Raw genomic sequence first — 14,142 nt, forward strand, 5'->3', positions numbered from 1 at the left:
CCTCACTAATGACACTTGGAAGGTAATTTTATAAATGGGCACCTAGGAAAAGTGAGAAGATATATACTTAGGCACTGTTTTATAAAGAAAAAAAAGGCACATTCTTTGCTTTGTAAAATACTAATGTAAGCGGCAGGTTCAGACATCTATACCAGCCCTAGTACAGGTGGAAATATCTACACCAATATCTGTCATATGTGCCTAAGAAATACTCCAATTCAACATATGTAAAGTCCCACAATAATAGAATCCAAAATGTGGCGATAATGTTTGGATATTTCCTGATGTTGCTAGAGCAACCCATATGCGAAGGAAGGAATTTCTTCAGTTAAAACTTAGGGGTTTAGCACTAGCAGCTACTTTTCTTCTAAAATTCCCTTGCAAGTGTATAATCAAAATACAAGAGAAGGAATGTATTTTTTGGGATCCCACACAGCTTCAGCAATTTTTAAGTTTTTGTGAACAAGGGAAAGATAATGAAAAATAGTTTGAGAACTGATCTTTGAAAGGAATCTAAGAACAAGAGGAAAAGGGTTAGAATGATTTAACTTGGGGAAATGCTTTTATTTTCTTAAGTCTGATATTTTATATTTTTCAATTATAGTTGAATCTTTTCTCAAGTTTAATATTTCATTTTCTTTAATTGTATTTGAACTTATGGTGGCTCCCCCCAATTAATGTGGGCTAGAAAGACTTGTATTAGATATTCTTTATATCTTTTTATTTTCCTCATGTATATCTTTACTGTTCTAATAGAATCCAAAATGAAAAAAGATTACCATGGACTTATTTGTTATATTGCTCATTCATACACATTCATATTCACATTCATAATCTTCTTTCACAATCCATGACAACAAAAATCAATTTCAACTTATCTTAACTATCAGCAGGGACTCGGGCAGCTAGCAACACTCAGTGGAGCGTCTGTTTCACAGCTGCTTCACCAGTTATCGTAGTTAACTGGTTAAGTGCCACTGACAATTAGAAGATAGCCCCCATACAAGCGATTTAACTGGTCAACTGTCATTTCTGGCCAGTTAAATTTTATACCCGGATATCTAGTACTGTATCTAAATACCAGCCAGCACAGAATATTCACGTAAAACCTGGCTGCCAGTTATCGAAACACTCCAAAAAAAGTTCATTGAACTTGCCTCGGGGAATTCATAACACCTAAATGGACAGGGAGGACAAAGTCACCGCGTCTTTCAACCCTTACCCATGGGAACAGTGAATACAAACTTTTGTGTGGTTTTTTGATCTTTCCTTAAGAGCATAAGAATAACCTTACTGGGTCAGACCAATGGTCCTTCAAGCCCAGTAACCCGTTCTCACAGTGGCCAATCCAGGTCACTAGTAGCTGACCAAAACCCAAGGTGTAGCAATATTCCATGCTACCGATCCAGGGCAAGCAATGGCTTCTCCCATGTCTTTCTCAATAATAGACTATGGACTTTTCCTCCAGGAATTTGTTCAAACCTTTCTTAAAACCAGCTACACTATCTGCTCTTACCACAACCTCTGGCAACGAGTTCCAGAGCTTAACTATTCTCTGAATGAAAAAAAAGATTCCTCCTAAAAGTATTTCCCTGGAACTTCAACAGGTGTCCCCTAGTCTTTGTAATTTTTGATTGAATGAAAAATTGATCCACTTAAACCCAGTCAGGATTTTGTACACTTCAATCATATCTCCCCTCAGCCATTTCTTTTCCAAGCTAAAGAGCCCTAACCGTTTTAGTTGTTCCTCATATGAGAGGTGTTCCATCCCCTTTATCATCTTAGTCGCTCTTCTTTGAACCTTTTCTAGTTTCATTATATCTTTCTTGAGATAAAAATGGAGGGGATATGTGAGGCGCCCTTACAAACCCCAGGTCCTGAGTTCAATTCCTTCACAGAGCTTTCATTAGGAAGTAGACTCAAATAACAAGCACAGCCAGAAGTGATTGCATAAAGAATATATTATAGAAATAGGCTTACAGAAAAGCAATATTCATAAGCATTACAATTAAGGAGAGAGCAAAGCAGTTTCCCTGCCTTACAGAGTCCAGAGGAAGAGAGACAGAGAAGCGTGATGTTCCAGGGAGAGCCAGAGAGAGAGGGGATGGGGTGATGGTCTAAGCTTTGGGTTCCAGAGATAGAGATGTGTTGCAGAGAGGAGGCTTTTATAGCTTGGAATCTTATTCTGAATATAGAAACTATTGTATTTCCCAGTATCTTTCTGTTTAGAATTTGTAAACTGTTTGAAACAATGGTTAGTTTAATTGATAAGGAAGGTGTGATACTTGGCAGGCATAGTAGATGGGATTAGTCTCTGGTTTCTTTGTCCCATTCAAGTAGCCTATCTTCTTGATAAACAATCCAGTCTGGCTGGATGCTTAGTGTATGTGAATTCTGTGCAGGAGCATTTAGGGTCTAACTGCATCAACAGTCCAGAGTCAGATTGATATAATGTCCCATAGGCTTTTGCTGATGTTGGTTAAGCCAACTGAAAATGCTGGCTGCTAGCCATGCTAGGCTGACAAAGGATACCAGAATTGAACACAATACTCTAGATGAGGTTGCACCATGGAGCGATACAGGCGCATTATAACATTCTTTGTCTTGTTAACCATCCCTTTTTTAATAATTCCTAGCATCCTGTTTGGCTGCCACAGCACATTGGGCAGAAGGTTTCATTGTATTGTCTACGATGACATCCAGATCCTTTTCATTGTGTATCTAGATAACTGGCAGCCAAGTTTTACGTGAATATCCTGTGCCTGCTGGTCAGATACCAGAAGATACAGTACTAGATACCCGGGTATAAAATACCTGAAGCAGGTGACATTTTAAAAACACTGACTGCTAGAAGCTGAATATTAGGGAGAATGTTTTTATTTAGGTTCCATTTGCAAGGACCTGACCTTTTTTTTTTTTTTTTTTTTTAGTGGTATCTGAACACAAAGTATGACTTTTCTATCTTTCTGTGAATTTCTCTTTGTAGGCATTTTCTGCTTTCTACTTTGTAATGAACTTCTTAAACTTGACCAGTGAGAAGGACCTCTCCAAAGTGAAAGAGACTCTGAAAGAGTTCTGCTCCGAATCCTGGCAGCAGGTAGGTAACTTCACCCTTTCACGTTCCACGTGAAGCTCTCACTATTAGGCAGATTCTGGTGTGGCCAGAAATGGTGCAGGTACCATAAAATCACAAGTAATTTATCTTAATTTCAATTAAATTTGCATTTTCTAGTGCTGTCTTTTTGAGGAAAATCACACCACTGCATACACAAAGTAATTTTATTCGAGGGCACCTATTTTTAGATGCTGTGTGCCTATTGGTAGCCTATTCTGTAAAGAAATGCAATGTAACAGTTCACGCCATGAAGCTGGTGTTAATGCTCACAACTAGATTAGGAAAGTATGTATGTAAATCGTATTCCATATTTTACGTATGCATGTGCACACCTTCCGTGTAGTGACCAAACTCCTCCCACGAGAATGCCCATCTGCATTGTGTGTGCTATCAAAGATCAGCCCAGACTAGAGCATATCTGGATTATTGAAATTTACTTGTGTATGTTTTCACATGTGAGCATATATTAACTATAATACTGGCATTTATATGTATATTTGCCACCTAAATCTTAAGGGACTCCTTGCTGAATTACCCCCATAGAGTTGTATGGAAAAAACATTGCCTCCTCCAGAAGGCTGTTATCCCACTGGTCTCCACAGATGGATTCACTCCAGAAGCCACTGGCTTGGACGGTGGCAGCTCAGCAGAGCTTGTGTTGGTGGCTGCAACCAGAGTCCCTGGTGAGCGGTATCCCACTCTACATTGCCGCATGGGTGATTCTGATGACAGAAGCCAGTCTTTATGACTGGGGAGGTCATTATCTAGGACACCCGATCCAAGGCAAGTGGACTTGGTTGCAGAGAAAATGGTCCATAACCCGGTTAGAGTTACAGGCCATTTGGCTTACCTTTACAAAGTCGGGTGTTTCTCTTTGCACTGTTCCTTCATTTCCCACACACTGGCTTTGTAAACCGCTTAATATTCATGTGCAAACAGTATATCAAATTCAATAAATACCATACAACACTTTTTTTTTTTTTTGGCTAAGGGCTTGTTTGTGGGTGCAGACTAGGTAATCCTAAAAGTGGCCTTAGCACTCAGAGAATCATTGCATTGGCCACCTTTTTAATGCAGTTTAGTAAAAGGGCCCCATGTGGTGGCTTTATAAATGTGAGAAACTTACCTGAAATCTCAGTCTTGCAGCGATCACTATTGTTATCGATCAAATATAAAGTCTGCACTTGAAAAATCCAAAAATATTCCTTATTCAGTACGCCTCCAATACCAGTTGAAAATTGCTGGTAGTATTACTCCCATGTCAGATAGAAACAGTGCTATCTTTTACACCTTTTATTTTTACTAGAATGTATAAATAAACCCCTCCCCCCTTTTACAAAGCCACGTTAGGCTTTTTTTTTATCACCGGCCACAGCGGTATTAGCTCCTCCGCTCATAGGAATTCTATGAGCGTCAGAACTAATACCATCGCGGTTGACAATAAAAAAAGCCTAATGTGGCTTTGTAAAAGGAGCCCTAAAAAACAATTCCAAATAGTTATCATCTGAATCATTTTTTGTTGTTGTATATTGTCTAGGATTTTTATTTCCACAGTATGGCTACAAAGGACACCTTTTAGTATGGTGCACTAGCACATTTAGAGCCAAGCAGGCAGACAGCGGTCCTGGCTGGACAACTACATAAGCAGAGCCAGTTTGACCTACGGCGCATTCCGAAAGTCAGTTAAAAACATTCTAATTGACAAATTTATCTCTTAAACAGAAGCCTCTAAATGATATATTCTCCCTCTCTCTTCCTCGATGTTAATTTCGCTGTTTTTTTTGCTGTTCCTTTACCTATTTCTCATGTAACCCTCTCTTCTTACACCATGTATTTTGCTGATTGTCCAGCCTTCTTTCGACTATGGCGGTATAGAAGAATAAAGTTTATTACTATTATAAATGCTAAGAAGCCTATTTCCTATGGGTTTCATAGCATTTAACACATGCTAAATCCATTAACACACCATAGTTAAAAGAGCCCAAAATATTTTTGAATTTGTTCACTCTCATTTATTATTCTTTGTTAAGTCAATTCCTGGATAGCCAGAGTTGACGTAGTATATCTTCTGTTAAGACCTACTGACCTTCTGTTTCTTTGTTTTCAAGGTGAAAGAGAAATTTCCAGACATTAAAGAGAAATACTTGAGTGAATATTGCTTTTCTGGAACATACATCCTCACCCTTTTAGAAATGGGATATGGATTTACTTCAGAAAACTGGGGAAATATCAATTTCTTAAGAAAGGTAATAAATTCATTCATTTGGATGGAATAGTTTGCTTAGGGAACTCCAAGGGGGGGTAGTTTTATGAGAATATATACTATTTGTTAAGCACGTCTGTATCTCCAGCTTGTCCTGAAATCATTTTAGAGAGCAAGTCCTGATTGTTCCTAATAGAAACAGAGAAAAATGAAGAAGATAAAGGACTATATGACCTATCTAGTCTGTCTAACCATGGCATCTACTATACCCAACCTCTCCCTTAGAGATCCAACATGCGAAGAATCTTCAAAAAGTTTCTAAACTTTTATTTTTTAAACGCTATTTATTAAATATCTCAAAAGCAAATTACATCGCTACCTGCAAGGTGAGCTGGCTTACCTTACTGTCTAGACACATGACATTCTACGACACGCCCTCTTACCACTGTTCCCTCCCCAACTATTTCCTGTGAAAATATAAATATGAACGTCCAGAAACATTTTGAAGAACTCTTACTTGCCCCAAGGTTTCTTGAATTCAGATACAATTTTTGTCTCCACCGGAAAGCCATTCCGTGCATTCACTACCCTTTGTTGCATTGACAAAGATTGTTAATACTTCGCTGCAGATAAGAATGATCCCTGAAATCTGTAAGATTGCAACCGTTAAGCCTTTACTAAAAAGATCGAAGTTGGATCCTGAAAATTTGAACAATTATAGACCAATTTCAGCACTGTCCGCAATAATGAAAATTATTGAATGGTTAGTGTTGTATGAATTAGAAGAATATGTACAAAGGAAACATTGGTTGAATAAACATCAATACGGTTTTAGAAAGGGGCACATAGTGGAGACTTTGTTGATATCAACCTTAGATGTGCTCTGATGAGGGTTAGATAAAGGGATGACATTTTTTTATGGTATCACTGGACATTTCATCTGCTTTTGATACAGTGGATATAGAGTTGCTATTAAATAGGCTATGGATGGGAGGAGAGGGAGGCATGGTCTGGAAGTAGTTTCGATCTTTTTTGAGTGATCATAAATTTGTAGTTAAAAATGGAATCAGGGCATCATCTCTACCAAGGGAGTTTCGCAGGGGTCCGTCCTTTCAGCATTATTTAACTTCTATATAGCTTCACTAGGTAGGATTTTGGAAGAGCTAGAAGTTGATTATCGAATTTATGCAGATGACATACAATTCTTTTTTCTAGTACAGGCAGGGATTATCTCTGCTTGACAAACTGTCTATGTATGCAAAAAACTGAAAACTGGATGAGTGAAAATAGTTTAGTATTGAACTTGCAAAAAATACAGAAGTTATATTCATTGGAAAAGATGAAGAACAATTACAAGCATGAGAATTGAATTTAAATACAATGAAACTGCCAGTACATATGAAGTTACTGGGAGTTTTTATTAAGAATAGCCTTACTGAGTCAGACCAATGGCCAATCTAACCCATTATCTCATCCTCATGGAGGCCAATCCAAGTCACAAGTACATGGCAAAAACCCAAATAGTAGTAGCATTCCATGCCACCAATCCAGGGCAAGCAGTGGCTTCCGCCATGTCTGTCTCAACAGCAGACTATGGAGTTTTCCTCCAGGAACTTGTCCAAACCTTTTTTTAAATCTGCTACATTACCCGCTCTCACCATGTCCTCTGACAACGTTCTCCAAAGCTTAATTATTCTGCGAGTGAAAAAATATTTCCTCTGATTGGTTTTAACAGTATTACTCTGCAACTTCATCGAGTGTCCCCTATTCTTTATAAATCTTGATGCAGCAAAAAAATTGGTCCATTTGTACTCGTTCTACACCACTCAGGATTTTGTAGACTTCAATCATATCTCCCCTCAGCCGTCTCTTTTCCAAGCTGAAGAGCCCTAACCTCTTTAGTCTTTCCCCATACGAGAGGAGTTCCATCCCCTTTCTCATCTTGGTCGCTCTTCCTTGAACCTTTTCTAGTTCTGCTATATCTTTTTTGAGATAAGGAGATGTGAACTGAACGCACTAGTCAAGGTGAGGTTGCACCATTGAGTGATACAAGGCATTATAACATTCTTAGGGATCCTTTTATCAAGCTGCGGTAGGGGTTTAATGCGTGTTAAACCACCTGTATTGAGCAGGTGTTAGTTCTTTAGCCGGCCGCGGGGGTTAGTGTGTGATGAAAGTGACATGACCGTGGTATCAAAAGTCACTTTGGAAAAGGAAGTTGATGTGCTAAACTATAGGCTTTGGAGAACAGAGTAGGATTTGCAGGTAATCTAAACCAGGGAAAATGATTTGAAGAAAATCACTGAGGAGTTAAGAGAAAAGACGCCTTCAGCTGCCAATATGACCAAAAGTTGAGAGAAATGAGTCAGCTAGAAGAAAAACTTTAAAAGACTTTTCAAGTTTTAAAGGAGAAGCAAAAGTTTTCAGAAGAAATGAAAACCAAGATTGTTGCTTGGGAATCTGATTTAAAGACAGCTCAGGAGAGGCTTCAGAGAGAGTGTTCGGAAGCAACCAATGCAGAGCGACATCCCACGAATGGAAAAGGATGAAGCCTGAGGCCCAGAGAAAAAGTTTCATGATGCCCTGGTGGGGCTAAAGGAGGCCAACCAGAAGATGGGTAACTGGGATGAGCCTAAAGTAAGGAACTTGGCATCCTCTACAAAGAGTTACTGTAGGCATGCACCCCTGGTAATGTGAAGAGGGTGAAGAGTGCCATAGTGGAGTTCTCCAGAAGTGGATACCCCCTGAGGTTTGCTGTTCACTATTACCCTACACCTAGGCACCAGGGTGCCAGTACATTGGCAGCGGATGGGAAGGAATCCCAGTCTAAAGATGCTCCCTGGATGAGGGAAAGTGAAGAATGGTCTGAAATTTGGCAGCTAAAATTTAATGCTAAGAAATGCAAAGTCATGCATTTGGTCTGCAAAAGCCCAAAGGAACGGGACAGTTTAGGGGATGAAGAACTTTTGTGCATTACAGAAGGTGGCCAAACAAGTTGAAAAGGTGACGGCGAAAGCTAGAAGGATGCTAGGGTGCATAGGAAGAGGTATAGCTAGTAGGAAAAAGGAGATATCGATGCCCCTGTATAAGACTCTGGTGAGACCTAATGTAGAATATTGTGTAAAATTCTGGAGACCACCTTTCACTGCTTTATCATCTTGATGGTATGTAAGAGAACCTCATTCAAAAGTGGCTCTCAAATGGTTACTTATGATATGCAACGCTCTGTATAGTAAGGAAAGTTCATTGCAAGTGTATTGATTTTTTGCAAGGTATGTGCTGTTCTATTTACCGTATTTTCACGCATATAACGCGCGCGTTATACGTGTTTTTACAAACCGTGCATAACCTTTACATAGTTTCCCCCTCCCCGATGTCCGATTCACCCCCCCCCGCCGCAGGACCACTCGCACCCCCACCCCGAAGGACCGCTCGCACGCACTCCCGCCCTCTTGCCCCAGCCAACCGCGGCACCCCCGACACGATTGGGGCAAGAGGAAGCTCAAGCCCTCTTGCCCCAGCCAACCGCGGCATCCCCGACACGATCGGGGCAAGAGGGAGCTCAAGCCCTCTTGCCCCCCCCCCCCGACACGATCGGGGCAAAAGGGAGTCCAAGCCCTCTTGCCCTGCCGACCCCCCAACTCCCCGACAATATCGGGCCAGGAGGGAGCTCAAACCCTCCTGGCCACGGCGACCCCCTACCCCCACCCCGCACTACATTACGGGCAGGAGGGATCCCAGGCCCTCCTGCCCTCGACGCAAACCCCCTGGCCGACCCCCACGACACCCCCACCCCCCTTCCCCGTACCTTTGTGTAGTTGGCCGGACAGACGAGAGCCAAACCCGCCTGTCCGGCAGGCAGCCAACGACGGAATGAGGCCGGATTGGCCCATCCGTCCCTAAGCTCCGCCTACTGGTGGGGCCTAAGGCGCCTGGGCCAATCAGAATAGGCCCGGGAGCCTTAGGTCTCTCCTGGGGGCGGGGCCTGAGGCACATGGGCCCAACCCGACCATGTGCCCAAGGCCCCGCCCCCAGGAGGGACCTAAGGCTCCCGGGCCTATTCTGATTGGCCCAGGCGCCTTAGGCCCCACCAGGAGGCGGAGCTTCAGGACGGATGGGCCAATCCGGCCTCATTCCGTCGTTGGCTGCCTGCCGGACAGGCGGGTTTGGCTCCCGTCTGTCCGGCCAACTACACAAAGGTACGGGGAAGAGGGGTGGGGGTATCGTGGGGGTCGGCCAGGGGGGTCGCGGGTCGGCTGGGGGGGGCGGTCGGAGGTTCTTGGGGGGGGCGGTCGTTAAGGGGAGGGGGTTTGCGTCGAGGGCAGGAGGGCCTGGGATCTCTCCTGCCCGTAATGTAGTGCGGGGTGGGGGTAGCGGGTCGCCGTGGCCAGGAGGGTTTGGGCTCCCTCCTGGCCCGATATTGTCGGGGAGTTGGGGAGTCGGTGGGGCAAGAGGGCTTGGGCTCCCTTTTGCCCCGATCGTGTCGGGGGGGGGCAAGAGGGCTGGAGCTCCCTCTTGCCCCGATCGTGTCGGGGGTGCCGCGGTTGGCTGGGGCAAGATTGCTTGAGCTCCCTCTTGCCCCGATCGTGTCGGGGGTGCCGCGGTTGGCTGGGGCAAGATGGAGTCGGGGAGTTGGCGGGGCAAGAGGGCTTGACGTTAGAGAAAGGGCGAACCGCTGGAAGAGGAAGCAGCGCAGGCGCAGGGCTCACGGAAGGGCCGGGACCGCCAAGAGAAAGCAGCAGGACACCGGTAGGAGCTTCTACATGATGGGGGGGGGGGTTAGGAGGCTGTGGGGGTGCGAGCGGTCCTTCAGGGTGGGGGTGCGGGTGCGGGTGGGAGTGCGTGCGAGCGGTCCTTCGGGGTGGGGGTGCGAGCGGTCCTGCGTTGGGGTGAATCGGACGTCGGGGGGGGGGGCATCAGGTTTTCAGGGTGGGGACAGGACTTCAAGGGGGAGAGGAGAGTCGGGGCGGGCGAAAGGAGAGTCGGGGTGGCCAGAGGAGAGTTGGGGCGGGCGAAAGGAGAGTCGGGCAGCATGCGCGGTATACGGGTGTGCGCGTTATATAAAAATTTCTGTACATAAATTTGTGTTTTCCGCGCACTATACCCGTGTGCGCGTTTTACACGGGTGCGCGTTATCTACGTGAAAATACGGTAGTAGCGAAAGTTAACAGCAAGGCTCCTGAGGCAGGCCGCAGAGGCCGAAACTCGTGCGTGTTGAGCCATCGCACACTTAGACAGAGTTTTGAAATAAAGTTGTACATCAGGAACTTTTGAATATCTCCACTGTTGCTTTGTTCAGTTTTGTAGATGTGGAGATTTTTCTCTCTGTTTTGATTGTTATATCTGCTGCTGTCAAAGAGCCTAATATGTACTGTCACTTTCACCTGGGAGGGGGGGTCAGTGACCACTGGGGAATTAAGGGGGGTCATACCTTATACCTTAGGGCCGGATTCTCTAACAGGTGCCATTGTCAGCAGCTACCTTAAAAGTGGCTGCCGATTGCGTGCCAATCATGTGACGGTGCTGTTTAGAGAATTGCGCCTCTAGCAAAGATAGGCGCTGGAAATGTAGGCCAGGGTTTTCAAAGCCTATATTTCTGGCACCTATCTTTGACATGACTCGCATCTAAATAGGCGCCATGTCTGTAGTGGTGTTAGGTGCCTCCAAAGTCACGATTCCAGCGCTGTTTGTTTAGGCGCCTATAGGTACTTTGAATATGCCCCTTAAATAGCATTTCCCTCTTAACTTAGGACACCTATGTTAATATAATTTTCCCCTTAGTCACTATTGAAACACATCTAGCCATAAATGTCCTATTTTTGCTCTGGTCGTGAAAGTCCGTAAAATGGAAAAGTCACAACAAAATTCAAATTTCTGCCCAACTGACTTTCCCGCCAAAATTCAAATTGGTGGACTGCCCTGTTCCAAATTAGATCAGTGAACCCACTATTTACAAAGTCAAACTGCAGACTTCAGAGCATATCCTGAAAAAAAGCCACAGCATGGTGACTAAAACTTCGGTTTCTATCTGACAAGATGCAGCGAGACCCGGAAACCTGCAACATGCAGAGAAAAACATCCAAAATATAAGTTTTGAAAATCGTGGATTTTGATGTTTTTCTGAGAAAAATGTCCATCTGCCACTTTATGCCATCTTTTGGATACTTTTCTGTTTTGAAAATAAACTCCTTAAGGCGCTAGTGATTTTTTGTTTTCCAAGACCTATGCCTCCATTGTTTATCCCTTGAAGCAGTGAGGCAGTATTGTTTTGTTTGGGGGGGGAGTTTGTTTGGGGTTTTTTTTTTGGGGGGGGTGATGGCTTTTTGGTCCCATCTCTTGTTTTTTATTCTTTTTTTCTTGCGTTTTTGTAGTTCCTTTCTGTTTTATTTGTTTTTGTAACCTGTCTCGACCTATACTGATTTGGCAGTACGGTATATCAAATTCCAATAAATGATAAACCAAGGTATAGAGGAGTTTAACCTGTATGGAGCAGAAAGTACAACCCTAAACATTGTCATAGAGGAGATAACCTGCATGAAGCCCTTATTGAGGAGACTAGATGATCATGCTCGTCCCCTCCTCTGTCATTTGCAATGTTATTATGTTAATTATACTTGCTCTTTATTTACAGATCAAAGGCAGTGATGCAGCATGGACTCTTGGCTACATGCTGAATTTGACAAACATGATTCCAGCAGAGCTGCCCTCCTCTCCGCCTCTCTCTCATGCAAGTTATGTGGGACTCATGGTTCTCTTTTCATTTCTGCTAGCATCTGTCGTTTTCATTGGATGGCTGTACTTCTGGAAACCAAGGTGTCTACAAAAAGGAATAATTTAGGATTTTTTGTTTTTTAAAGCAATGCAAACTATATAATGGACCATCATTCCATATAATGGATTGATAGTATTGTATAGTATTAAGGTGAGCTTTTTGGAGTCTCCCTCAACTCAACGAAACTCCAAGTCTGCCTTTCAGCCTTCAATGGCTCAGTTTTAATGAGGACATGTGAAGGCAGATTTTAGATAAAATGTACAAGTCAGAATTGAGATGACCGGGTCAGGACATATCAGATTCTATCAGTGTAGAGCCTTTTCTAAAATACACATAGGAGTGAATGTGGACGTGCTGGCTACTTGAAGTGGCAGCACCCATTTTACAACTGACCACATCCAAAACATCAACAGAATGAACAGGCATTTACATGTGTGTATTGGTATTTCATAACATACATGTGTAGGTACCGGCACATAGAAGTGTATGTCTGCCATTTTGGAAGTCTACACAACTGTGTTATGTTTAAACAGTTTTTTTTTATTGATGACAATAGAACAGAAACAACAATTGGTATACACCATCAACAAATATATACACAGGAAATCAGAAGAATGACCAACAGTCAGAGTCATCAAACTTTTATATAATAACAAAGTATGACCCCCCCTTCCCCCATTCTCCCCTCCCCACCAATCTCCTCATCACCCCAATCCCCCACCTCAAAAAACAGTCCAGAAGATTACAGGTGGGCGCTCCGATACAAAAGTCCCAAGAAAAGATCTAGAGGACCAGGACTCTTCTCAGATAGGAGCAAACGGCCCACCTGCATATCCCCTGGAGAGGCATATACATCCACTTAGGTAAGCGCCTACAAAGCTGTGTTCTCCCAGTTAAGTACAGAGTCCAAAATCATGCAGCAGTATCAATTTTGTGGATGGAAAACAACACAGGGGTGGAGGGTGGGGGATGAGGGAGCAACCTCCCCTAATCCCTCCTGTACAACATTGACCAAAATGAGCATCTTTAAAACACCTAACTGGATGTCATTGGGAATGGGAAGAGAAGAAGAATAGTGAACTTTGGAGGTGGGAGATAAGAGTAGTAAATCATGATGTTGATGTTGAAGGTTGTAGACGTGCATTCCCTTTCTGAAATGGGCAATGCACATGGATATTTTAGCTCCATCTTAGTCTCACCCAAACCATACCACTTTCCATTTGCATGTATTCATAATTTGCACATGTAAATCTGGCTTTCAAAACTTGGGTATTCTATGCTTATTTGATATATATGTATATATGCTGGCATATATATGTGGTTATAGGAAGTTTTGCCCTCCCCAGCCCCCACATTTCACCCCAGAATATTCATCCCACACCTTTCATCCCCAGGATGTTTACCCTTCCACATTTTGTCCCTCCACATTTTGCCCCTGGGTACTTTTTGTCATAGCCTTGTTGTTCCAGTGGTGTATGCCTTGTTGCCGAATAAGACCCGTGCAACATACCATAGACCAGTGATTCCCAACCCTGTCCTGGAGGAACACCAGGCCAATCGGGTTTTCAGGCTAGCCCTAATGAATATGCATGAGAGAGATTTGCATATGATGGAAGTGATAGGCATGCAAATTTGCTTCATGCATATTCATTAGGGCTAGCCTGAAAACCCAATTGGCCTGGTGTTCCTCCAGGACAGGGTTGGGAACCACTGCCATAGACTACTACAAGAGCTGAAGAACTGATGCCAGATTTTGAACAAGCCGCAATCCAGGCATTTGATAAAAATTCCTCAACAATGTGAAGACAGGTTGCTTCTTCCACCTATTGCAGTCAGTTTGGCATAAAGTTCAGAATGAGGGACTGAAGGTACAATACCAAGGCAACCCTTGCCTTTCTCCCACCACAGAATGTTGTGCAATCATTTGAAGAACTGCTGGAAAATCCTAACTTTCCTCAAGAAGCACTACCCATTGCGGATTACTTCAAATTTATTGGCCAAATGAATTGCAGAGGGTATCGAGCACTGCTGTTTCCAGTTCAACTTTGGAAC

General features: G+C 43.4%; 1 protein-coding gene across 4 annotated transcripts in view; it reads left to right on the top strand.

Moving 5' to 3' along the window:
• The window catches only part of ENTPD1 (ectonucleoside triphosphate diphosphohydrolase 1), a 163,290-nt gene extending 149,661 nt beyond the window's left edge, over positions 1-13,629 (top strand). For all 4 annotated transcript variants that reach the window (XM_033941892.1, XM_033941890.1, XM_033941891.1 and 1 more), the window contains 3 exons: positions 2,987-3,097; positions 5,224-5,361; positions 11,950-13,629. In XM_033941892.1, coding sequence (XP_033797783.1) covers positions 2,987-3,097; positions 5,224-5,361; positions 11,950-12,156 — 456 coding nt within the window. In that variant the 3' untranslated portion in view covers positions 12,157-13,629. The remainder of the gene's footprint in view (positions 1-2,986; positions 3,098-5,223; positions 5,362-11,949) is intronic.
• Positions 13,630-14,142: the final 513 nt, after the last annotated feature.

This window comes from Geotrypetes seraphini, chromosome 4, assembly GCF_902459505.1.
Source record: "Geotrypetes seraphini chromosome 4, aGeoSer1.1, whole genome shotgun sequence".
Lineage (NCBI taxonomy): Eukaryota > Metazoa > Chordata > Amphibia > Gymnophiona > Dermophiidae > Geotrypetes > Geotrypetes seraphini.